Source organism: Bubalus bubalis, chromosome 2 (genome assembly GCF_019923935.1).
Source record: "Bubalus bubalis isolate 160015118507 breed Murrah chromosome 2, NDDB_SH_1, whole genome shotgun sequence".
Classification (NCBI taxonomy): domain Eukaryota; kingdom Metazoa; phylum Chordata; class Mammalia; order Artiodactyla; family Bovidae; genus Bubalus; species Bubalus bubalis.
The window spans coordinates 3,549,875-3,576,054 of record NC_059158.1 but is presented as its reverse complement, the minus strand read 5'-3'; the positions used below and the strand labels follow the sequence as shown (position 1 = coordinate 3,576,054).

Sequence of the window (26,180 nt, the reverse complement as noted above, 5' to 3'; positions counted from 1 at the left end):
CCTCGCTGCATCCAGGTCTCTGCTCAGCCCACCTCCATAAAGAGACCTCCACTCCCCGCATCTCCCACATGAAGCATCCCTACCCATCCCGCTGTTTCTGTTCTTCTCTGACTTAGTGTTATCATTTCCCTCCCTTCTATAACATAAGTTCCTCGGAGATAGGGTCTGCTGGACTCTCATCGCTGAAAGCAGGTCCTGGCACACAGAAGCCACCAGTAAATACATGAGTGAATAATAGAAGCAAGAGCGTGTGCACGATGCACTGCTGAGAAGAGGATCTCAGCGAGACGGGGGCCAGATGGCACCTTCACGCACGGGCAGTCCTGGTGCGAGATGAGCTCACTTATGCAGCCGCGGGGCACACACACAGGAGCCCCTACGGGATGAAGGAAGGCAAGCACAGGGTGGACGTCCGGCGTTGTGCCAGGAAGGCTCCCAGACAGGCAGGCATCCACTGCCCCCAAACCCGTGAGCCGTGGGAGCAGCACCGCCTTCCCTGCACCACCTGTGATGCAGCCACCTCCACTTGGGAACAAACAGAGCAGACTCTGTCCTGGGTCCTGAAAACAAGGGCCTCCACCGTGAGCGGTGAACAGTGACACACGTTTACAGTCCGTGGGCACAGGCGGGGGTTTGCAGAGGGGCCCTCTAGCCTGAGGACCCGGCCCACCCTAGCTGAGCCCCCCGGGGTGCTGAAACATCCAAATACATCCTCGTATTGGTCTTACACACACTGCTCCTCCTACTAGGAAAGTCAGGTGTTAGTCACTCAGTCATGTCTGACTCTTTCAGACCCCAGGCTGATAGATATAGATATATAGATATAGATATAGAGCCTGCCAGGCTCCTCTGTCCATGGAATTTTCCAGGCAAGAATACTGGAGTGGGTAACCATTTCCTTCTCCAGGGGATCTTCCTGACCCAGGAATCGAACCCAGGTCTCCTGCATTGCACGCAGATGCTTTACCATCTGAGCCACCAGGAAAGCTCTCCCATTATTCCCCACTCCACTTTGGAAGTGCCTGTGTTGTGTGACCATCGCCCTTCAAATCTATGTGCAGGACTAGATGGTCTCTAAGAATCCTTTCCACTCAGAAGAAATTAAACATAGGACATTCACAGGTGGTTCTGGTCTACTTGCCAACCTTGCAAGGAAGGTATAATTAAACCCAGGCTCAGAGACGTTCAGTAACTTGCCCGAAATCACACAGCCTAGGTCCAATATTTCTTCCACTTGTGACTGTCCTACCATGGAGATGCAACTGGTCTTGGACAAACTTTCTAGGCTCCTCGGTGCTTCTCATATGCAGTCAGGATGGAGAGCCACCACTCTAGTGGCTAAAACTGAGAAGAAAGCTTGCACATGTCTCCTGGAAAGAATCCTTTCCCTCCAACCCACCCCCTCCCTACATGTGCAGAAGTCACTTCGTGTGTGTGTTTCTCCTCTCCTCTTCCCACAAGGGACAGTGTGGTGGGCCGGCCTGAGGTTTCAGCTGATATAATCACTGCTGACCATGACTTCAGCCACAAAATTAAAAGATGCTTGTTCCTTGGGAGGAAAACTATGACATAGGCTTTTTACAGACAGTGTATTAAAAGGCAGAGACATCACATTGCTGACAAAGGTACATATAGTCAAAGCTATGATTTTTCCCATAGTCATGTACAAATGTGAAAGTTGGACTATAAAGAAGGCTGAGCACCAAAAAATTGATGCTTTTGAACTGTGGTGCTGGAGAAGACTCTTGAGAGTCCCTTGAACAGCAAGGAGATTAAGCCAGTCAATCCCAAAGGAAATCAACCCCGAATATTCATTGGAAGGACTGATGCTGAAGCTGAAGCTCCAATACTTTGACTGCTTGATGGGAAGAGCCTGCTCATTGGAAAAGACCCCGATGCTGGGAACGTTTGAAGGCAAGCAAGAGATGGTGGAAGACGGGGAAGCCTGGTGTGTTGCAGTCCATGGGGTCACAAAGAGTTGGACATGACTTAGCGACTGAACAACAATGAAAAATTTCCTAAGCTTTGCTCAAGGGAAGACAAGGATCTAGCCACTTGCACGTGCAGCCTTGTCTCCCTGGAAAACTGGAAGCGGCCGTGAGGGCTGTTTATTAAGAAGGGCTTTGTCGTCATTTTTGCTGTCGCTTGCACGGAGGAGGGAGCGGTCTGTGCCTGCATGGCCTCCTCCAGGGGGACCTTGAAGCTCTCAGGAAGCTCACTGAAACTTTCCTTCAACGTTTTTGCCCAAAATGAGAAATACTACTCAGGTGTCTGCTCTGTCTGCTCCCGTCCTGATTCCTGATTCAACATTTAGCTTTCACACCATGTCCCGAGTACCACCAAGCCCTGGGCACCACACAGAGGAGCAGGGCCCATGCCTTCATCCTCAGAAATCTGAGGCAGTGCAGGACCACCCGGACCCCAGCCTGGGACCCCCCACTGCGTGGTACGGTGGTCCTTGGGGGTCAGGCAGGAGAGGCGGTGTCCTGTGATAATCCAGCGAACAGATATGGGCCACCCAGCAGGAAGGTCAGGCTGTGTGTTCAGACCACCCTGGGTGAAGATCAGGGCCTGTGCGATGCCCACCCAGGGAAAGAGTCGGGGCGTGTGCTGTGGGCCTGCACCTGCCCACGTCTGCACTTCTTCTCCACCACCTCCCCACCCTGTGAGCACAAACACTCTGCTGACCCTCTGACTCGTAGTGCCTCGTATATAAAACAGAGATAATAGTACCTACTCACAGGATTGTTGTGGTGGGGTTTAAATTAAATCATTTAAAACGTCCTGAAACATTATGGGTCAATAAATGTTGATTGCTTACCTTCCCCTGAGCAGAAGTCAGACTTCTTGTAAATTCAGATATTTGTGAGAAAGTAGAGAAAAGTTGCCCTCTTAAACCTTACCTTTAACCTCATCAAGTTTTCCCAGCACCTGGTAATGATTGTTGCATTTTACTTGATTTTGATGTTTACTAATCTAAGTGAGAATCATATCCACATAGATTTTACCTCGCTCAGACCCAAAGTGTTCCTACGAAACTGGCAGAGCAAGTGTAATTATTTTCATTTTCTGGAAGCAGGAATGAGGTTCCGAGGATACGGCGTGTACTTTCTAACAGCGCACACCCAAGATCAGAGCCCACGTTCTCTGCAGTTGATCCCATGCATTGTAGCTGCTGGTCTCTCTGCCTATCACGGGCTTCCTTCTCTCCATTTATTTAATTATTTTAAGCTTTAATGGGGTAAAATTGATATTCAGAATGCAGACATTTAGTGTATACATCTTGATGGGTTTGAGCATATGCATATACCTGGAAAAAAAATATTTCCCAGAAGCCACCCAGCATACTGCCTCTTCTCTCTAGAAGTAGGTCACTCTGTTACTGTCAGCTTAAAAGAAGCCTGAGGAAGAGAGTAATAGACAGGGTGCTTTCCGTTCTGCCTTAGGAGGTAGAATTTGCCAGCAAGAAAAAGGAATGAAAGAAATGGTTGGTGCTTGAATGACAGCACGGTGGATAATGTCATCTGCAGGCTCTTAGACGCTACACTATTCTGAGTTAGAGATTTTGGGGACAAGGACATTTGACGATAGCTAACGGCCTCCTCTCCTGTTTTTAGGTCAACAGTGACCTTGTTTACATTACAGCTAAGAAAGATGGCACTCATGTGGTTGAAGCCCTTGATACCACCCACATTGGGAAATTAATTGTGACCAAAGAAATTGGAGGAGATGGCATAAAGGACATCACGGACACCTACAAATTCCAGGAAGGTAAGCGGCTGCAGTCGCATGAGGGTCCCTCTGTCCGTGTCACTGAAAGTCACCGTCACCGTGAAACACGTTCCGGAGGAGGCGTGGCCTTCTGTGGCATCCGAAAGTTAGAACTCGAGCAGCTACGCCTCACACCCACAATTCTCCATTTCGTTTTAGTTTTACTTGTTTGTTTGCTTTGAGCAGAATTCCCCTTTACATGGCTTCTGAAATAATTGGTTTAAAGTCGCATCTATTTTAACAGAATATAGAATGTGTTCTTATTCATAAAAATATGAAAGAATCTTAATTTTAATCTTAATAGAAAACATTACATAACTAATGTAATTTTAGTTCAATGATGAATTTTAAATAACTATTCACAGTTGTTTGCTCTTGATGTTGTTTAGTCGCTAAGTCATGTCTCTTTGCAACCCCGTGGACTGTAGCCCACCAGAGTCCTCTGTCCATGGGATTCTCCAGGCAAGAAGACTGGAGTGAGTAGCCATTTCCTTCTCCAGGGGATCTTCCCGACCCAGGGATGGAACCCATGTCTCCTGCATTGGCAGGCAGATTCTTTACCACTGAGCCACCTGGGAAGCCCTCACATTTGTTTAGAACCTTGCGAGCTTTTTTCATATGCTTTGTTCCATTGACTTGGAAATTCCTTGATAGGAAGTATAGGGAATATAAATGGAGGTAGATAATATAAAATGAATAGGACATGACAACTTCACTGATTCAGGCCAATTAGGTTGAAGTCCTGCTTCAACCATAAAACAACGCTGAGGTGGTTTTGTTCACCTTTGGAGTGTGGAGTGTTTCACGCAGCGCTGCTGGGTTCAGCCCCATCTCAGTCACTGCTGAGTGTCTACTGTCCGCCTGAAGCTAGTTTGGTGCTGGGCATCCCCACAGTGAGAAGGACCCACTTTCTGTTTCTGGCCAAGGAATAGGTTCATTCTGCTGAAGGGGCTTTGAAAACGAAAAGGGACGCTCAGTCCAACCAGGAGATTCAGAAAAAGCAAAGCCCGATCAGAGAAGTCACAGACCTCAGTTAAAGGAAGCTGGACTCAGGCTTCTAGAAGATGGGAACATGATAAAGGCATGGGGTGTGAAGCAGCAAGTGTGTTTAGGGTCCTGCAGATAAAGAATCCACCCACAATGCAGGTGACTCGGGTTCGATCCCTGGATCAGGAAGATCTCCTGGAGAAGGAAATGGCAACCCACGCCAGTATTCTTGCCTGGAAAATCTCATGGACAAGGGAGCGTGGCGGGCCACAGTCCATGGGGTTGCAAAAGAGTTGACATGACTTAGCAATTGAACAACAAGGCATTACGAATGCACCAGGCTCCGAGCACCCAGAGGCTGGAGTGGAGGTTCCCCAAGGTCGGTCGTGGACAGGAGGTGAAGGAGCTTGGGGGTCTTGATGGGGACATGGAATATATGTTACAAATGATTCACCACCAGAGTTTCTTAGGAATGGCATTTATTTTAGTGAATGGATATAAAATGAAGAGTAATTAGCATACACCTAAATATTCATCAGTATTCCTGAAATGCTGAGTGCAGAATGCGTTTTAAATATTTTAGATTGGCTCCCTACTCTTGTTTACAAAAGCAATTTGCACTATAAAGAGAAAGTTTGCTGAACTGAGAACTCTTCTGCATAGCATTAGAAATTCAGGATCTGTGTCACCTGAAGCAGTGAAGCTGTGCTGTGCTCCTGAAGTGGTTAGTTCTTCTCTTCCGTTGGCTTATCATTCACTGCACAACAGATACAAAAGATTTCTTTTCTTTTTGACTTTTTTTTTCTAAAAAGAGTGTTTTTAAAAAACATAAACACAGTGAAACAGAACAGATGAACAATGCCCTTTTGTGATAGAGTGTCAGGCGAAAAGGTTTGGAAAGGAAAAGCAGCCCACGAAAGAAGTGAAAGAAACCGGCTGCAACATCCACTCATGCATTCATTCATCCTTGCAACAACTTGCTGTTAGCCACCCGCCGCATTCCCAACACTGTCCACCCGGAGACTCCCACAGCCCTGCCTCGCCATCTAAGGGAGAGACGGGCAGGCAGTGAGCCCTCAGCTTGCCGGGTGGTGGGTGCCCAGGACAGGGGTCATGAACAGATGCCTGGGGAGCATGGAGGACGTCAGCAGTGGACTATATTCCTTGTGTTGTACGTATATCCTTGTAGCTTATTTTACACATAACGGTTTGGACTTGTTAATCCCCTGCTCCACGCTGCCCCTCCCCTTCCTTGTTGTCACAAAGCAACAAGTACTGGGAAAAGGAAAGAAGACCAGGTCATGTGTTAGTGAGAGACGAGGGGACCAGGTCATTGTTAGTGAGAGATGAGACGACCAGGTCATGTGTTAGTGAGAGTGAGGGGACCAGGGTCATGGAACTGGGGGACACCCTGAGAAGCTGACATTTGAGCTAAGATCCAAACGATGAGAAGAGGCTTCGTCAGACATAAAGGGGACTCTCATGACACCCAGGTCATGAGAAGGTGGTTTTGACCTTGGTTCTGAGCCACAGAGGAGCTGTAGGAAATGTGACCTGGCTTTAAATCATTCCCTCAGCCCCCAGTTCATGGCCCTGCTTATGTATGACATCAGAGCACAGAACAGAACTGCAGAGAGCAGGCGTTCTGCCCAACTGGGGAGGCCCTGTGGCTCCTGCCTCCTCCCTGGGCCTGCGCTTCCTGGCAACCCCAGCCTGCCTCGCTGCTCATGGGGATGAGCTGGTCCCCAGAAAGAAGCCAGAGCTTCCTCCATCCGTGACCCACAGTGAAGTCCCTCCTGGTGCCAGAAGCTTCCACCGCCCCTCCCCTACTCGGTCAGCTCAGCCTTTGCCCATGGAGGCACCTCCCTCTGCCCATGACCATGCTCCCACTGCTGGTGTTCACCTCCTGCATCCTGCCTAAATGCGTATTTGGTGCCCGTCCAAAGCGATAATCATTAATGCTCTCTGTCTTGGGGAGCTCTCTGCCAGATGCTTTCTGCTAAAATATTTCACTGCACTTTGCTTGCCACAGCCCCCCCTTCCCTTCAGAATTATCTCCCTCTAATCGATTGTAAACATGTGGCCTAGCCAATGCTTGTCCTGGACCAGTTGTTTCTGGCTCATTCTTGTAGTCTTGACAAGCAGGGAAATTGCTAATACACACACACACACACACACGGAGAGAAATACACATTCACTTGGTTGGCAACACCTGCTGGCATTTTCTCTGTCTCTGAAAGGTCCTGGAAGCTTCCAATTCTTATGCACGTCCTACCTCTAAACCACCTACCAACCCTGCCACACAAGGAAACCGATGGCAGTGATAGCGCCTGCTCTGCAGAGTCGTTCTGAGGATTAGATGAGATAGTGCACAACATGCACTTGCCACGACACCCGTCACAGGCACTAAGTCGTGCCTGACTCTTTGTGACCCCACGGACTGCAGCATGCAGACCTCCCTGTCCCTCACCATCTCCCGGAGTTTGCTCAAGCTCATGCCCATCGAGTTGGTGATGCCATCCAACCATCTCACCCTCTGTTGTCCCCTTCTCCTCCTGCCCTCAATCTTTCCCAGCATCAGGGTCTTTTCCAATGAGTTGGCTCTTCACATCAGGTGGCCAAGGGGTTGGAGCTTCAGCTTCAGCATTGGTCCTTCCAGTGAATATTCAGAGTTGATCTCCTTTAGGATTGACTGATTTGATCTCCTTGCAGTCCAAGGAACTCTCAAGAGTCTTCTCCAACACCACAGTTCAAAAGCATCAATTCTTCAACACTCAGCTTCTTCATGGCCCAGCTCTCACATCCATACATGACTACTGGAAAAACCGTAGCTTTGACTAGACGGATCTTTGTCAGCAAAGTGCTGTCTCTGCTACCTATCACAGAGTTAGCTCTTAATGATAACTGTTATCATCATTGACCTCTTCATCTCTGTTGCATTTCGTTGTTAAGTAAAGTGGGAGAAAACAGCTTAAAAATTAATGTAACTATAAAAGTCAGCATTTTTATTTCAAAGTGATTCTTCTTTTGCTAGCCACTGGCAGGACTAGCTTTTTGTTTGTTTGTTTTTTGTAGGTTTATATTATTTATATATTTACTGCATCTTCATTGCTGGGCACAGCTTTCTCTAGTTGCAGAGAGCAGGGGCTCCTCTCTTAGTTGTGGCTTCTCCTGTTCTGAAGCGGAGGCTCTAGGCTCATGGATTCAGCAGTTGTGGCACATAGGCTTAGTTGCTCCAAGGCATGTGGAATCCTCCTAACCCAGGGATCGAACTCACGTCTTCTGCACTGGCATGTGAATTCTTATCCACTGAGCCAGCAGGGAAGACTCAGGATGAGTTTCTACAAGCCAAAGAATTTGCCTCTGTGTCACACATGCACTAAGATACATCCAGAGGAAGTCAGACAGTAAAGACTATTGAGGAGGGTCAGCCCAGCCGAGAGTCACCAGCAGCAGGCTCTGAGCCCCGACTTGTACCTTCTCAGCTCCCCATGTGCATAGAGTCACTTTTTGATTCTTCCATCTCTCACTTTCTTCCCATCTCTCCCACCACCACCACTTTGGAAACCCTACTTAAGACATTTTCCTAAAAACAGCACACACGTCTCAAACTCTCCCACCAGATACCAAAAGGTGTCCCTCAAAAAAGATGTGTTCAGTGTCATATGAGTTTGGGAAACCTTATGTGAAAGTAAATAATTCTCAAGATGTCCCTGGTGGTCCAGTGGGTTAAGACTCTGCCTTCCAATGCAGGGGTGAGGGTTCGATCCTTGGTCAGGGAGCTGAGATCTCACATGCCTCGGGACCAAAAATCAAAACAGATTTTTGATTAAACATTAATTAATTAAACAGAAGCAATATTGTAAGAAATTCAATAAAGACTTTAAAAGGGGTCCACATTAAAAAAAAATAGCCTTAAAATAAAAGTAATCAAGTCTTGCCACAGTTGGGCTCCATCTCAGAACCTTGGCCAGGTTAGTGAAAGCTGTGGGCACCCAGGAGACACCACAGCATAGCTCCCTGTGGGGACGTGACCTCTTAGCCTTCTGCAGGGGAGGCTTGTTCTCACTGAGCTGACTGTATGAGCCGGGTGCTGCCCGGGGAGCATGACCTCTGCACCCTGATGGAGGCACGTGACAGCAGAGAAAGGAGAGCGGGGTGGGCAGTATCGGCCAGGGGGCGGGTCAGCGGGAGCACGTGGGGCAAGCCCAGATGGAAGGAGATGCGAGGAAGAGAGATCTCGCCAGGCAGACCCACGAATGGGAGAAAACTCACGTTGTAGACGGTGAGAGGCAAGATGCAAGTCCTCCAGCGGCGTGGCTAGGAATCTGGGAGGGAAGCAAATGGATTCCACAGTGTGAGAGAGTTAGGTTTTGTCAGTTCTGCCTGATGAGCCCTGAAACAGTGGCTGTGGAAAAACAACCTGTAGAGGAAGCTCTGGAGCAACCCCTGTTCAGGTAGATCGAACCCAGCAGCCTGGGCAGGTTGACTCTCCGGGAACTTGACTTTGCAGAATCCATAACATAGGATGGTGAAGATGCCCATAAAGGGAAGCCGTGTGGCTTGCAGAGGCAACCCAGCAAGTCCCACATGTGCACCCACAGCCCTCTGTTCATTAGGGTGACTTTCTCGTGGGTGGCTGGCGTGCCTTTGTCCTCATCTCTGCACCTCTCCTAGGTCAAGAAGAAGAGAGGCTGGCCCTGGAAACCGCCCTGATGTATGGGGCCAAAAAGGCCCTCAACACAGAGGGCGTCCTCAAATCGAGGTCTGATGTCCGCATGAACTTCGAGGTGGAGAACGCCGTGCTGGGCAGGGACTTGAAGGTCATCATCACCTTCCGGAACAACGGCTCCACCCGCTACACTGTCGCAGCCTACCTCTCCGGAAACATCAGCTTCTACACCGGGGTCTCCAAGGCGGAATTCAAGAACGAGACCTTCGAAGTGACCCTGGAGCCCTTGTCCTGTAAGTTGACGGGGGGTCTGCTCCCTCCAGGATGTGGGAAGAACACCGCACACACCACTAGACTGTTGATCCACCCCCTCACACACACACAAGCCTTTATTTAGTGCCTACGACTCCAGATATTATTTTGTGCTAGAGACACAGCAGAGTTGCTCATGGAGTTGATGGTCTCCTGGAGGAAAGATGGGGGCTGGGCAGGAAACAACTGAACAAGCGAATATACACGGCTCTGCGTGGAATAGGAAAACACGAAGCAGGGTAAGGAAGACAAGAGGCGCCGGTAAGGGGCGGGGTGGCCAGGGAAAACCTCTCTGACAGGGTGACGTTTCACGGAAAACTAACAGAAGGGAAAGAGCTTTCCAGCCAGAAGAAAAAAAAAAAAGAGGGAAGGCCCTGAGGCCAGGGCTTGTGCGACGTGTTCATGAGCAGCAAGGGGGCCAGGGTCAGAAACAAAGGCGTCTAGAGAAGGATGGGGGTACCGGCCAGGACAAGCCTAGAGGACTCTGTGAGGACTTTGTTCTGATTCCAGCGAGCTGCAGGGCCACGAGGGGGTTGTGAGCACAAGCGTGCCCTGGTCCGACTTGGGTTTGAAAGATCACTCTGGCTGCGGTGTTGAGAACAGACCATGGGGGCCATGGAGCTGAGCTTTCGGAGAAGTTACGACGCTCTTGCGATAGTGAGCCGTCCGGTCTGGGCGTGTTCGGAAGGCCGAGCTCTCAGGACCGGCTGACCGGTTGGGTGTGCGACCTGAGAGAAGGAGGCTGTGGAGGAAACTAAACGAGATAATATATACGGAAGGCTTCCCGTGGGTAGGCTGTCAGTACATGCTACCTTTCAACATGTTCACACTTGGGGAAACTGAGACCAGAAAGGGTGAGCTGACGTGTTTAAGGCCACACGTAGCAGTTAGAAGTAAAGTGGGTACCAGAAGCCTCATGCCATTCAGGTAGGGGTGGTGAGCCAGCTCCAGGCATCCTTGGGCCCTAAGGGGGCTAGTTCCTGTTACCTGGGGTCCCGCAGCCCCTCAATCCCCCAGACTAGGAACTGTACACCATCCTCTCCTGACCACTAGAGTTCCATCTCAGACTTCTTCCCCTCCTCTCCCTGATCCAGCAAAAGCATGAGCTCACCTGAGCTAGCAGACTAGAACGGCATGAGACCTTAGCCATCTCAGTCATCCACCCTGGGAGGTGGGGCCCGACTCAGTGTCAACACAGCTCCCACCACTCAGCCCACCCTAGGCTTGTCCTGAATAACCTGAAGGGAATTGGAGACTGTTTTTTGCTTTACCCTGCAAGCAGGTGGCACTAACTGCATGCAATAAACTGCCCGTTGCAACTGAAAATACATTGCAGTGTACTGCAAAAAGCCACAGGATTCTAGACCTTGATCAAGCAGGTCAGGGTCTATTGTCGGAGGGTCTGTTGCAGAGAAAGTTTTCCAAGTCAAACAGGAGCATATTTTCCAGATTGATGATTAAAGGGGATGTGTGAGCTAGAATCAGCTGGGAAGATGTGAATAACTTAAACCTTTCAGTGTCTTCCAGGGTGCTATGCCTTCCACTCGGCTATATTTAGTTTTCTTTGCATTTTTGGAAAAAGAGACAAGGCAGCCCCTGCCTGTGTCTCCCTTGGCTTTCCCCAGACACCGTCAATGGTGCTGGCAGGATCCCAGCTCCACCACTCAGAGAATGAAAACCTATTCTTCTTTCTCTTGCCACATTTAATAAACTTTATCTAGAACAATTTCTTGTACAGTGGCAAAACACAGCACTTACATAACGTACTATTTTAGGAGCCTGGTCTCTGGGGCTCAGAAACACAGCCCAGTTTCTTCAGTTCTAAGATTTAGAGGATATTCCACCTCAGAGAATAAAGAGACCCGAGGCCAACAGGATCAAGGTAGAGCAAGTCTCTGTAAAGTTGTCAGGCACATCTCAGCAGCCCTAGACATCCCCGTGGTCAAACATGGCCCTCTAGAAATACCAGAGGATATGCATTATTATTACTGTTATTATGGGAGGCTGCTAGAGGCAAAATGCATGTTGAAGGCCGCTCACTTTGCCACCCCATCTGGCCCATCTGGCCACAGGTCGCACGTGCTCCTCTGAGATTGTCTCCAATTGAGGGACAGAGTTTTAGTCTTCTGGACAAGTCACTGCTCTGGGAGCCATGGGGGAAGCAGGGTCCATGCTCAGATGCAAAGAACGCAATAGGTGTGTGTCACCCAAAAAGGCAGAATTCGAGGGTCAAAGTCAAGGCAAGATCACGGATTCAAAAGGCAGCCCTCAGTAGGATAGGACGGCTCCAGGAAGCAGGCTGAGTTGTTGAGTGCTTGTCCAGGGCAGACCAGTACCTTCTAATAACTCTGTGTAGCCCATGGCTGACTCCCAGCCCAGGCACTGTTCTCTTTCAGGCCTGACCATTGTTGCGGGGCTGTTGGGTGAGTGGTAGGATGTTTACCAGCATAGATGGGCTTCCCTGGTGGCTCAGATGGTAAAGAACCCACCTGCCAATGCAGGAGACACAGGTTCGATCCCTGGGTCAGGAAGATCCCCTAAAGAAGGCATGACAACCCACTCCAGTATTCTCACCTGGGAAATCCCATGGACAGAGGAGCCTGGCGGGCTACAGTCTGTGGGGTTGCAAAGAGTCGGACACTGAACATGAGCAGCTAAGCACCTGGCCTCTACGCAGGAGATACCAGCATCTCCCACCCAGCGGTGACACCCTAAAAGGTCTCCAGTCATTATCAAACATTCCCTGGGGTCAAAACGCGCCCCCCAACACACACACCATTGACAACCACTGGTCCAGAAGACCATCCTTCCCATTTCACCAGGAACTGCACATGTTCCGGGGACAGGACTTTCAGTTTCAAAACTGAGACCATCCAAGTCCACTCAGGTCTGCCCTAACACCACCCCATCTCCTGTAGAACCCCTCCTGGGACTTCAGGAGCCTTTCAGCCTAGAATATGCATCATCTCATCATTGTATTCAAATGTAGATTCTGATTCCCTAGACGAGGGCGGGGCCAACAACCAGTATCTGCAACCAGCTCCCAGGCGGCAGAGCTCCTGCTAGTCTGCAGGCCACAGCCTAGCTGCAGGGACCTGGGTTGGGAGGGCCCAACCTTCCACTGAACTGAGGTTCTTAGAGGGCTGATTCCAGCGGGTGAAGGGCCCTCTGGGGGTCAAGCAGTGCTTCTCAGGCCCGCTGTACATAAGGGTCAGCTACAGAGTGGTCAAACAAGACCTAGACCCCAAACCTCCAAGACTCTGATTGAGTTGGTCTGGGGTGAGATCCAGCAGGGTAGGTTCTTAAATGTCCCCCAGTGACTTCAAGGTGGAGCCAAGACCGGGCCGTCTCAACACCCAGTCCTCTGTGTAGAGATCTTGAAGCAGCTGGTAGGCACAGCCTGGCGCTCCATCACCTGGGCGCCCGCAAGGCAGGAGGCCTCCCTGTGCCCTGATCGGTGCTCACCCCACACAGCCTTCCGGCCCCAGGTCCAGTTCACCCGCTCACAACGGGGGGCCAATGAGAAGATTCACACACATATATACTAGAGACATGCACGTATATACATAATGCAGACATGCACGTACAACACTCTCCACTTGGGGATTGTTTCCTTTGACAACTTCCACTGAGTGGAGGACTCTTTGGCCAAAAGCAGACAGTGAGCAGGCCAGCTATGGCGGAGACATTCAACTCCGTGCAGGGGGAAGGAGGCATGAGTGCCCCGTGCCCTGGTGGCTGACCACACAGCAGGGGCACTGGCTCTGCCCAGCGCGGGCTTGGCCTGCAGGACAACGGCCCTTGGCCCCCTGAAATCCTGTGCTCTGGAAACGAGAGTGAGAGGAAGTGGGCAGGGCAGCAGGCAGAAGCCCACCACAGCAGTCAGAGCCACAGGACAGAAGCCCCCTCCTCGGCCCAGATGGTGAGCGCAGGGGAGCCGGGACCAACTCCCCACCGCCGGGGTCCAGCCTCAGTGGATCCAGGGAATTTGAAGCGGGGACAGCGTCAGTGAGGATCAGGAAACAATTGCTTAATTAAACGTTAATTAAGGATATAAAGAGTGGTTAAATAAGGATAGCTCAGTGAGGAAATTCAGTGGAGAAAAGAGGCTGAATAACTTGGTTTACATGGAAAGCTAATAAAATTCCAAGGCTAGGAATTTACGTCACCAACATAGGCCGCAGGCGTCCTCCCGTTCTCCCGAAGGAGAGGAGACACTAAGGCCTCCCCAGTCAGATCTTAGAAGCCCAGGCATAATTAGTTGGCTTGACAAGCCTCCACGCCCCAAATGGAAATTCAGCCAGAAGGTGAGAGAAAGAACGACATGGGGAGACCAAGTTTTGGTGAACAAAGCCCACACTTTATTTTCCAAAGTAGTTTTTATACCTAAGTTATGCATAGAGGATAATGGGGGAAGGGGTAGAGTCATGTAGTAAGCCAGGCTTTCTTCCTCCAAACTTATCATATGAAAAAGTTTAGGTGATTTACATCATCTTCTGGCCAGGGGGCCTGTCAACATTTTAAGATCCTTTCTTAAAACTTATTTTTCTCTAAAGGTGATTATTCTAAAGTCAGGAGCCACCCTCCGAAAGCATTAGATAAAGTTGCATTCCTATAGGGCAAAGGTGTGGTGGGCTGTAACAAGAAAAGAATTAACTCAAGGGTCCAAGGTTACAAACATTAAAGCTACTATGTACATTCCTATACACCAATTATATTAATCAATACACTCCCAGGGACACAGCAGGTAAGGGATATGGAAACTTAGGAGCAAACATTGGCCCAACAAGTGAAAAACCCTTCACCAATACAATTTCTAATCAATCTTTTAACTGCTCAAGGGAATCTGTATTTAGACAGTTTAAACAGTCTTGTCACGCCCAGGAACTTTATTAACTGGAGCTGTAAGTTAACTCTTTTTCAGAGAGAGGTGGTGGGGGACAGCCCCCCGTAAAGTCAGAAGTGTAGGTGAAAGCACAAAGCAGTAAAGTAGGCAAACTCTGGTTTTGGGGATAGATGCTCGAGAATACCCAGGGGGACTCCTGAGGCTCGATCCCACCTTTTCGTATGCCGAGCCTCCTTCCTCATGACCTTTGCCACGGGCGGAGTTCCTCACGCTGGCTCCCGGCACCCCGCTGTCCAGATGCAGATGCCATCCTCCCTGGCTTATCCCCAAGAGCTCACACACATTTGGCACAGAGGTCTTTTAAGTTGCAGATAGCAGAGGGGGTGGGAGACAGTTGAACGTGTGTGTGAAATAGGTTTCCACCGCTTCTTTCTCTTAAATAGAAAACTCAAATTAGGTTGGAATGGCAAGAGTTGGAGAAAAAGTGTGGTGCCAAGGAAACAAGGAAAATGTTCAAGTAGTCAGCAGCTGCGCTGAAGCGTGGCCCGTGGCTGCCGTGAGACGTTTCCTGTCTCAGGAGGGCGCTGGGCACCAGGGCCGTGGGCATCCCCGCCCCAACTGCTGTCCCGGAGCTGTTTGTGCACAGGTCCAAGCAGCCGCAGCTAAAGCCTTCCGGTCCTTGGTTTTAAACCTCTTTGTCATGCTGCGTTTTATTAATACAAGAGCAAAAACACTGCTGGGAAAATGGGACACGTTTTCTCTAGGAAGGCTTGACTGAGTGTTCCATTTCCAGCACGTTCTTTACCCCAGAAGCCGGAGTGCTCCTTGTCCCTGATGGACTCTGTGTTCCGCTCGCCCTCCCCTGGTGGAGGCTGTGCCAACGGGGAGAAGACAGGGCCCACGGGGAAGCAGGGAGCATCTCCTCCCCGGTTCTGACACTGGCACGTTTGTGTTTCTTCTCTCCAGTCAAGAGAGAGGAGGTGCTGATCGGAGCGGGCGAGTACATGGGCCAGCTGCTGGAGCAGGCCTTCCTGCACTTCTTTGTCACGGCTCGAGTCAACGAGACCAAAGACGTTCTGGCCAAGCAGAAGTCCATTGCGCTGACGGTCCCCAAGGTCATCATCAAGGTCAGTTGCTGTATCTCAGCCGAGCAGGAAGGCGAGGCTGCTGCTGAGGCCCCCGGCCTTAGTGCTTGTGAATGTGCGTGTGCGAGCGTGTGTCTTGTGTCCTGCTCCCCCTGCAGAGAAAAGGAACTAGGATCCTCCTGTTCTTTGAAAGAAGTGAACTGCCCTATAAATAGATGTGCACATGTAACACTTATCTCTCCTCTCCAGATTTAAATATATAGATGTGGCTGCAGATATAAATATAACCTGTGGGTATAAACACACTTGTGGAGGAAGATGGAGATGTGTAAAGGGTACAGATAGAACTCAGTGTCTCCAGAATCAAGTGGGTCAGGCGTGGCCTCAGACAGCAGCTGCCTGGATCCACTCCCACATGTGCTGCTGCCCATGGAGTGCTCGCTGCGTACAGCAGAATGCACAGACCGAAACGTCAGCCTGGCGACCACGGCGTTTCGTGTGTGATACACCTGGCCACCACCGGCCAGAGGCAGACACAGAGTATTTCACCACACAGCTCCCTAGGAAGCTCCCTCACGCCTCTTCCCGTCAATTACTCCCCCATCACCAGGACAACCGCTCTTCTGACTTTCCCATGTATTGCCTGTTTGGCTAGTAGTTCATTTTTTAAAATAATTTTTAATTTAGCTCTTAGTCCCTTTTTCTTTTATTTTTATTTATTTTATTTATGTGTGGTTTTGGCCTTGCCACATGGCATGTGGGATCTTAGTTCAAACCCACAGCTCCTGCATTGGAAGTGCAGACTCTCCACCACTGGGCCGCCAGGGAAGTCCCACCGGTAGCTGTAACATTTGCCTCTCCATTTTCACCATTTAATGTCTGTCTCAGCGGAAACCTCTGCCCAGATGACTTAAAGGCACTTGGCAGAGGGGCGCTGGGCACGGGTGGGAGGAGACATAAATGTGGCGGCCTGTTGTTCCCACATCTCAGGAGCATCAGCAGCTTCAGCACCCACATCCCGGAGACCCATCCTGCCCTGGGAGCAGAAGCCTGGGCCTCCAGCTGGGTCCTTGGGCGTGACATCTCATGTCAGCCTTGTCCAGGGCTCAGAGACTTTCCCAAGCGATTAAGAGTGATGAGCACAAATCAAGGCACATTCCTCTAATGTGGTGGGTAATTAAAGTCTTAGAGTCACCCGTATTTTAAAGCCTTTAGAGGGGGCAGGCAGGGAGGGGCAATGAAGCCCCGTGTCTTACAAATTCCTGCTCTGAGTCACTTGTAAAGCTGGTCACTGCAGCGCTCAGAATGGCAGCCTTCCCTGTGTCCATGCCCTGTGCATGGTAATCTATCCGAGGGCTACCCTGCGATGGGTGCCACTAGGCTGAAACTTGGGCCCCCAGAGGCAGAGAACCCTGGACCCTCCTTTTCTAGAAAGGCTGGAATCCTGATACCTCCTTGGTTCTTCCACCTCAGCCCCTTCTTCTGGGCCCATCACAGCAGCATCCCACCAGAGGCCTGAAGACACAGAACAGAAATGAGGACTGCAGGCTCTGCAGGCAGAGCAGGAGAATATACAAAATGGAGGGGTGGTGTTGGGGGTCCTCCAGAGACGCCGCCACTCCCCTGAGAACAGAAACTCAGGGGCGCTGTGACCGGGGCCTGCTCACCACACACGGGGCACCCCCCTCCTTGCGAGCTCTCTCAGAAGCCACACGGTCCCCTGCAGGCCCCTCCCAGGGGTCGGGGAGGCTTCCCTTCCCACTCCTGTTCAGAACTCCACCTCCGAACCTTGCCCACCAGAGGCAAGGCCCGCGTGCTCACCTAATTAGGCACCGACAGCTTGTCCCCATGGAGGGCTCAGGAGAGAGGCTTCCCAGATGGGAAGTGCTCAAACCGCAGCACAAAATAGAATTTAATTGCACCGCTGATAATAAACTGGGTATATAAAGGAAGCTGATAACTTTCATCTCTTAGACATTATTAATTGAAGGATTATTGGTGAGTCGTCTTCCGAGTGTACTTAGACGGCAGCTCAATTCCCCAGGGGCAGAACCCAAATCCCTTCTCCTCCAGCTCGAGTGACCTGGGCCAGGATGGTATAGTTGACCAAGAGCTGCAGGGGGGGCTTGTCCTTATTTTTGTTTTGTCTTTTATCTCTATAAGCACATCAGGAATGCAGTTCTTAGAGGAAATTTATTTAGAGGTAGGACTTCCCCAGTGGCTCAGTGGTGAAAAATCCACCTGCCAATGCAGGAGAAACAGGTTCAATCCCTGGGTCAGGAAGATTCCCTGGAGGAGGGTGTGGCAACCCACTCCAGTATTCTTGCCTGGAGAATCCCATGGACAGAGGAGCCTGGAGGGCTACGGTCCATAGGGTTGCAAAGCATTGGACACGACTGAGTGACTAAACAGCAACAACAGGGCCACTTGGCTGGACTCGAGCAGGAGAGAGAGAGAAAGCCTGGCCTCTGTTCAGGTGTGTTCAGGAAAGGAGGCAGGAGCCTGATCATGTACGTGGTTCCCTAACCACTAACCTCACTGACCACATTAGCCCTGAGGATGAGCTCAGCGGGAGCAGGTAAAGAGGTGCTCCTGGATGAGGTGCCTGGCGCCCTGAAAGCCACCAGGGGTCCCTGAGCTGTGAGAGGCCCTGACTGCAGAAACGGGCTGCCTGGCTGAGGTCCCAGAGACTCCTGCCTTTCTCTTTTCCCTTCAAGCCTGCGCCCAGAGCTCTGTCTTCTGGGCACCCTGGCTCAGCCTCAGGGCTGGAGCTGCCTGAGTGCGAGTTTGCAGCTGTTCTTGGCCTCCCCCTCCTTTCTGGAGTGAATAGAGACCAACCTGGACCACGATGGGGCCCACCTGTCTGGATCCACATCAAGTCAACCAAAGTGCTCAGGCCAGTGGACACGTCCTTGCCGCCTAAGAACCCCATCTCACATGTGACCATATCTCGCATGTCTCCTGTGACCACAGAGATGGGAACTGGGTTAAATTGTGCTCCCAGTTAACTGTTCCCTGCACCCACCATGCGTGAGTCACAGTGTGTGAGCCTCATATGGAAAACGGCAGGAGAGACAGTCATTAAACTTTAATGAGCACATATCTCTTTTCCCAGGCTATCAAAATATTTTGATGAGAAAAGTATATTTTATTAAAATTGGATGTAGAATTTTTCTCTGCCTTCCCATGTGTTGATTGTTGTAAGAGGCTTTAAGTCAGGAAAAGATTCTTCAGCATTTTGATGGTTGAAATGAAAGTCACTCAGTCATGTCCAACTATTTGTGACCCTATGGACTGACTATACAGTCCAGGGAATTCTCCAGGCCAGAACACTGGAGTGGGTAGCCTTTCCCTTCTCTGGGGGATCTTCCCAACCCAGGGATCGAACCCAGGTCTCCCGCATTACAGGCGGATTCTCTACCAGCTGAGCCACCAGGGAAGCCCTGATGATCTTGATGGTTAATGAAGGGCTATTTGGGGGAGAGGAGAGGACAACACAGGGATTCAGCTGGCCCACAGGGTAGAGGCTGGTGTGGGACCTGGACCACTATGCCAGAGGCTTTCCCCCCAGTCTCAGAGAGCAGAGAAGGGTCCCAAGGTTCATGTCCTCACCCAGGTCAACCAGAGCAAGAACACCTTTTGTAGAGAAGCCCCAGAGCACAGGGGCTTGGATGGCCGGGCCCCCTGGGTTCCTCATCCTACCTGGGCAGCTTTGGGTCAGTTCCTCAACACCTCGGCTGTACAATGGTCCAGTAATATCGCTGACCTATAGGCTACTGGGAGAGATAATAGAAATAACTCTCACAAAGAACTGAACATAGTACCTCTGTCATGGTGAATGCCCAATGGGCTGGCCCAGTGGTAAAGAACCCACCTGCCAAGGTAGGAGACGTAGGTTTGATCCCTGGGAAGATCCGCTGGAGGTGGAAACGGCAACCCACTCCAGTATTCTTGCCTGGGAAATCCCATGGACAGAGGAGCTTGGCGGGCTACAGTCCCTGGGGTCGCCAAGAATCTGACACGACTGAGCGACTGAACAACAATCGTAATACTCGCCCCGTTATTAATTGTAATCATGTGTAAAACAACGCATTGTTGGGGACTGAATGTATGCTGTGTCCGAGCACTCAGCCTGGCCCAGGACCTGGTGTTTGCAGGCAAGAGTCCACTCCTGCCCCGCCCCATCCTCTCTGCACTGGGATCCTGCACAGAGAAGTACTCCAGGCAGCAGGGCCCACGGGCTAGAGGGAAGGCAATGCTCACCTGGCAGCATCGGACCTGTGCCCTGGGTGTTGAGCATGTGCGCGGTTCCCTGTGGGACCGTCCTGAGAGGGAGGCCCGTCCCGAAGAGCCTGGAGGAGCCTTGGGGAGGGGGGTGGGTGAGGAGAGGTGGTCACACATCTCAGACCTCCTACTAAGACCTCCTCTCAGTATCTGGGAAACAAACCCCTGCCAGTGCCATTGAAAACAGCTCAGGTCCCACCGCCTCCTTAGGATCATCTCGTAGGAGCGTCCATCTCGTAGGAGCGTCCATCTCGTAGGAGTGTCCTGCAGCTGCTGTAGAACATCCTCAAACACCAGCAGAACCTGTTTCCTCCTGTGAATGAGGAACACGTTTGCCAGGGGAGCGGGGCTCCCTCTCCTAACAAGCACAGAAGCTCGGGGCTGGCTGCTCGCCCAGATGGCTCCTGAATCAAGATGCTTTCTTGGCTTCTCTTAACAACCCTTGTGCTCCCCCTGGGGCCCACCACTCACCTAAGGTCACCTGTAGCATCCTCCTCGCCTGCCTCCTGCCGGCGCTCCAGGAAGCCCCGATTGTAACCAGAGAAGAGCTGGGGGGGTCTGGGGGCCGTGGTGGCTGCTGAGGCTGACACCCCGACATCCCAGTTCATAACCTTTGTCCAAACTGGGGAGCCCCCTGAGGACTAACAAGTGTCCCCCAGATGCTGGACGGCCACCAGGCAAATTGTGAGACTCAACTGCGGTTTCACTTTGTTCTTTTTTTTTTTTTTTTTTCGTTTCATACATGATATTTTACATGTTTCAATGCCATTCTCCCAAATCTTCCCACCCTCTCCCTCTCTCACAGAGTCCATAAGACTGTTCTATACATCAGTGTCTCTTTTGCTTGTGAGAGCCCAAATACCTAGAAATTTCCATCAAGACAAAAAAAGAAAAAAAAAAAAAAAAACAAGAGCAAAATTCTGAGCTCCAGTTATTCCCAACCCCAAACCCTAAACCTTCTCCCCTCCCAGCCTCCCAAGGTTTCTCCGCGACTCTGTCAGTATGGGTCCCGGTCACCAGGACGCAGCCCTGCCGAGTCCATGGCCCTGCAGTGGGCGGCAGGGCGAGGCGGCTGGGATGGGCTTCCCCGCGTCTCTTTGGAAGGCGCTGGTGGAAGCTGCTGGCTTCTCTCCCGTGTGCTTCTCAGCTTCAGCCCCTGAGAACCCAAACCCACGTCACTCCCCACGGGGGAACGTGCAGATGAGAAAGTTCTCCTGGTCACCCCGGCAGCGCGGTCTCCCTTTGAACCTCCACAACATTTAGAGTCAAGAAAGGCTGCATTTCGGATGCTGTGCCGCACAAGGTATCAGGCGGAATCCTCCCAGGATCCTCGTAAGAAACCGAGGCCCAGAGAAGTCAAGTGACTGGCCCAGGGACACACAGCGGTGGCCACCGGGCTTCAGATGCTGGGGGCAGCCCGCCTTCCCCTCAGCTTGCCCACTGTGGTCACTGTCTCTGGCTCATCCCTGGCAGGGGTCTCCTCAGCACTACCCTGAACCCCCTGTAGAGAGAGATCAAAGTCCACGTGAGGGCCCATCCTGACGGGCTCCGAGCAGGTGAAGCCCAGATCAATATTCTGATTGATCACTATTCTGGGACCCGGGAGGGTCCAGACCAGCCGTGGCTTCACCTGCTCAGGTAGCTGCGTCTCTCTCCATCCTCTGCCGGTCCCGGAGGATCAGGCCGTCGGCACCCCACGGCCAGGAGCGCGCACCCCGAGGGCTCCACTGTGAGGCGTGCCTCTCCACCTCCCTCTCGGCGTAGGTGTGGGAAGGAAAGTGAGAGTCACGGGTAATTGGGCTGCCTCAGACCTGTTCCCTCTGCATTCCTACTTGCTATTTTCTATTCTTAAAAACAAACACACAGGCAAAGTAGAACATCAAGGATAACGAATCTCGTCTACCTCGTCATATGATCACGCTGTGCTTGAGCTACTAGACCTTCTTTGAAACGATAACTCTCTCTTTACCCCACTTAGAGAAGACTGTTATCGTCAAGTAAGACAGCTGTGTCAGAGCCCCAGGGTTACCTTGCCACGTTTGACTCTGGCATAGAGATCTGATTCTTTCCCTGTAAAGTCGGAAAGAAGGAGTTGAGTTGTATACATGTTTTCAAATTTAGTTCAGGACCAAGTTGTAGTCACTGAGCTCCACTGGTCGTTCAGCGACGGCACAAGCTAATACTGCAGATGACTCTTCAGTGGATTTCAGGAAATAGACTCCTTTCAGCGAAAAAGGAAGTTACTATTTTTGCCTCTCTGCTGTCAGAGATGACAGGGTGTGCAGCGTTTAAAGATGAATGCCCTGGAGTCAGAAAGACCTAGATTCCTATCTGGATCCTGCCGACATCCAGGGTCTGTAATGTGGGCATTTTGTTTATCTTCAATGTTTCATTACGTGTCAGTAGAATGAGGATGATGTTACTGCCCACCGCCAAGTCCATGGAGGATCACCCAAGATGAAGGGAGCGAAGCGGTGAGCAGGGCGCCTGCATCACTGTGCGGACACTGAACGCGCCGTGACCTGCTGTCCCTGTCATTACTAGTCAGGGTCGGCGCTGAGGGCGGGAGGCGGGGACTCTGGCACCAGGCTGTCTGTGGTCTCCCTTCCCCCACTTGCCGTGTGACCTGGAACAGCTCACTCTGGGCCTCACTTTCCTCATCTACTTCATAGGGTTGTGAGGATTAAATGAGTTAATGTAAGTAAATCCCTTACATCACCATTGTCCAGGAGGAGGTGGTGGTGGTACTCGCTAAGTTGTGTCCAACTCTTGCGATCCCATGGGCAGAGGACCTGGCAGGCTGCAGTCCATGGGATTCTCCAGGCAAGAACACTGGAGTGGGTTGCCATTTCCTTCTCCAGGAGATCTTCCCAACCCAAGAATCGAACCTGGGTCTCCTGCCTTGTAGGCAGATTCTTTACCAACTGAGCTACAAGGGAAGCCCAGTAGGATGTTCCCTAATTACTGGAATACCCTAAATACGCACCGTTCAGTACGAGAGCCACTGGACACATGTAGCTGCTGAGTACTTGAACTGCGGCTCGTACAAGTGAGGAACTGAGTTTTTACTTAATTTAATTTAAATTCATTTAAACATTTAAATAGCCCCATGGGGCTGGCAGATACCATACTGGACAGTCTTGGAGCCGTGGCTGACTGTTGTAAAACCATTTGCATTATTTAGTCTATGCCAATTCAGCTGGGCTAGAGAGAAACAGCCGTGGTGGTGTTGGTGAGTATGATTCACAAACAAGCAACCGCTCGTTACCAGCAGTGATAATGCTCCCCATAGTGGGAGGAGGGAAAAGTTCATTTTCCAGTGATAAGTCACAGAAGACATGACTGGCAGCCCCTGAAATAAGCACTGTGAGGTGAACTAATAAATCATGTGAATTATATTGACAACTAAGCTCATTCTTTGTCAAACTTTTCCTTCATTTAAGTTTTGATTTTGAATATAGCTATATATATATTATAAAGCATATACTCCATGGAAGAGATCTTAAAAAGTAGTTCTTTCCCAAAAGTTTGTGTGTGTATGTGTGTGTGTGTGTTAGTAACTTTTCTTGTTTACCAAAGAATCAGAATATTGATCTTTATCATGAAAAAAAGAAAAGAAGGACTCAGTATGTCAATATTGGTGAATGGTATTTAACTTGAAAAAGTATCATATTTTATGTCAACATAAAAAAAACGGAAATACTTTAAATGGAATATTGGGGAAAATCGGAGCGCAGAAGTGTTTGCTGTCCCTGAGGATGACGTATGTTTCATCCTGTCCCCTGGTCCAAGTAACGGCTGGTCGTCTGTTCAGTGAGTATACGCTGTGCATGGCGCATCGTGTAAACCAACACATACTATGAAGATCCTACGTATATTCTCCATTTTCCTCAAAAGGAGGAGGAAATATTGCTTAAGCAGAAGACGGTGATGTTGAATGTTGGGTTTTTAATGTTCAGTTTGGTTTGAGTTTCTAAATTTCATTGTCTTCTCAGCAGTCAGGCCAAGGACGTTTAAACTCCAGGGGCAGGAGACAAATGTCAGGAAAGGGATGCTGGATCTTTGTTAATTGCAGAAGAAACTCTCCACAATCTGAGAAGGGCCCCTCCTTTCATCGCAGCCTGCTCCCTGCTCCAGTATTAAGGAGGGCTGAGAAGTACTTATTTATGTACCCCTCCAGCGGCTAGTAACAGAGACCATATCTAGGAGCAAACTGATTAGGCACAATACATGAAAGTATCTAAGACTTCATATCCTAATCATACTCACACCTACAGCCCGTCTCTGAAGGCCCAGACACCGGGCCAATCTTTCAAATAGTAAATCCCCGTATCTCTGCCATCAGTCACCTGTGACCCACTTTCCACAGCAGAAGGGTCTTCCTGTAGAGCTAGCCTATCCGTATGTAAAGGATCCTTAACCACCAGGCCCCTGAGGGCCACAGGCGTCCTGGCCTGAATGAACCCCCTGAAGCCACATGCAAGGTGTGTATGCATCCTGCATTGGTCACTGTGTTTGTCTGTAGAAGGAAAGGTCAGTAGCTGCTATCAGGTTTTTCTAAGGTTCCTGTAATTGCAATAGAAAGCCATGAAGAAAGCAGATGGCTCCAAAATATTTTTCCTCCAAAATCAAAGTGATCATAGCAAATGCTTTCGCCAGTAGTGTCTCTGAAGCAGTTCTACTTGCTTCAATTTAGACAGCTTTTGTAAATGTTATCTTTATCCTCTATTTTTAGAAACCAAAAAGTGTTCTGAGATTTTTTTTTTTTCCTTAGGAAAAATATGTTGGATGAACTTGAGAATTAAACCAAAGATTCTATGTAAAGTATTCCAATAATGCACTTTTATACATCCATCCCTTGTGTACCATGGGGATTGGCTCCAGGACTCCTGCAGAGACCAAAATCCATATCTACAGGTTCAGCATCCCCAGATGTGACCAGCTTTGCATTCTGCTGTGCACGCCAGGTTGAGGACCACTGAGGAGACACTGCTTGGCACACAGTCCTTGCTTCGTAGGTGACACCGCCTGCTGTCCTCTCCACCGTCATCCACGCCCGCTCCACCCCTGACTCCTCTTTCCAGCTCTCCACCCATCCCACCTTAGGGGGTCGAGATTTGACAGTAATAACCATGGACAATTGGCTACAATTTTCCTTTTTCTTATAGATTTTTAGTTATGGTTTTAGTTATCAATGCGTCCCAAAGAGTAAAGTCATAAGGTTTTACCCTTCACTCTAGAGTCTCCCAGGTTCAATCCCTGGGTTGGGAAGATCCCCTGGAGAAAGGAATGGCAACCCACTCCAGGATCCTTGCCTGAGAATTTCCATGGACAGAGGAGCCTGGCAGGCTACAGTCCACGGGGTCACAGAAGAGTCGTACATGACTGAACGACTAACACTTTCACTATTACTACTCACTAGACTGAGTGACTTCACTTTCACTTTTCACTTTCATGCATTGGAGAAGGAAATGGAAACCCACTCCAGTATTCTTGCCTGGAGAATCCCAGGGACAGAGAAGCCTAGTGGGCTGCCATCTATGGGGTCGCACGGAGTTGAACACGACTGAAGCGACTTAGCAGCAGCAGCAGCAGAGTCAATAAGGGAGAATCTTCTTGGGGCAAAGTCCCTCCTTTTTCTCTCTGTTCTAGCAAGGCTCATTGTGGCCACAGGACTGGAAAAGATCAGTTTTCATTCCAATCCCAAAGAAAGGCAATGCCAAAGAATGCTCAAACTACCGCATAATTGCACTCATCTCACACGCTAGTAAAGTAATGCTCAAAATTCTCCAAGCCAGGCTTCAGCAATATGTGAACCGTGAACTTCCTGATGTTCAAGCTGGTTTTAGAAAAGGCAGAGGAACCAGAGATCAAATTGCCAGCATCCGCTGGATCATCAAAAAAGCAAGAGAGTTCCAGAAAAACATCTATTTCTGCTTTATTGACTATGCCAAAGCCTTTGACTGTGTGGATCACAATAAACTGTGGAAAATTCTGAAAGAGATGGGAATACCAGACCACCTGATCTGCCTCTTGAGAAATCTGTATGCAGGTCAGGAAGCAACAGTTAGAACTGAACATGGAACAACAGACTGGTTCCAAATAGGAAAAGGAGTTCGTCAAGGCTGTATATTGTCACCCTGTTTATTTAACTTCTATGCAGAGTACATCATGAGAAATGCTGGACTGGAAGAAACACAAACTGGAATCAAGATTGCTGGGA

The 26,180-nt window shown here is 50.0% G+C and overlaps 1 protein-coding gene across 2 annotated transcripts in view; it reads left to right on the top strand.

The window, feature by feature from the left end:
- The window catches only part of F13A1 (coagulation factor XIII A chain), a 169,756-nt gene that overhangs the window by 110,793 nt on the left and 32,783 nt on the right, over positions 1-26,180 (top strand). For both annotated transcript variants that reach the window (XM_025265357.3, XM_025265361.3), the window contains exons 11-13: positions 3,618-3,771; positions 9,436-9,723; positions 15,555-15,715. In XM_025265357.3, coding sequence (XP_025121142.2) covers positions 3,618-3,771; positions 9,436-9,723; positions 15,555-15,715 — 603 coding nt within the window. The remainder of the gene's footprint in view (positions 1-3,617; positions 3,772-9,435; positions 9,724-15,554; positions 15,716-26,180) is intronic.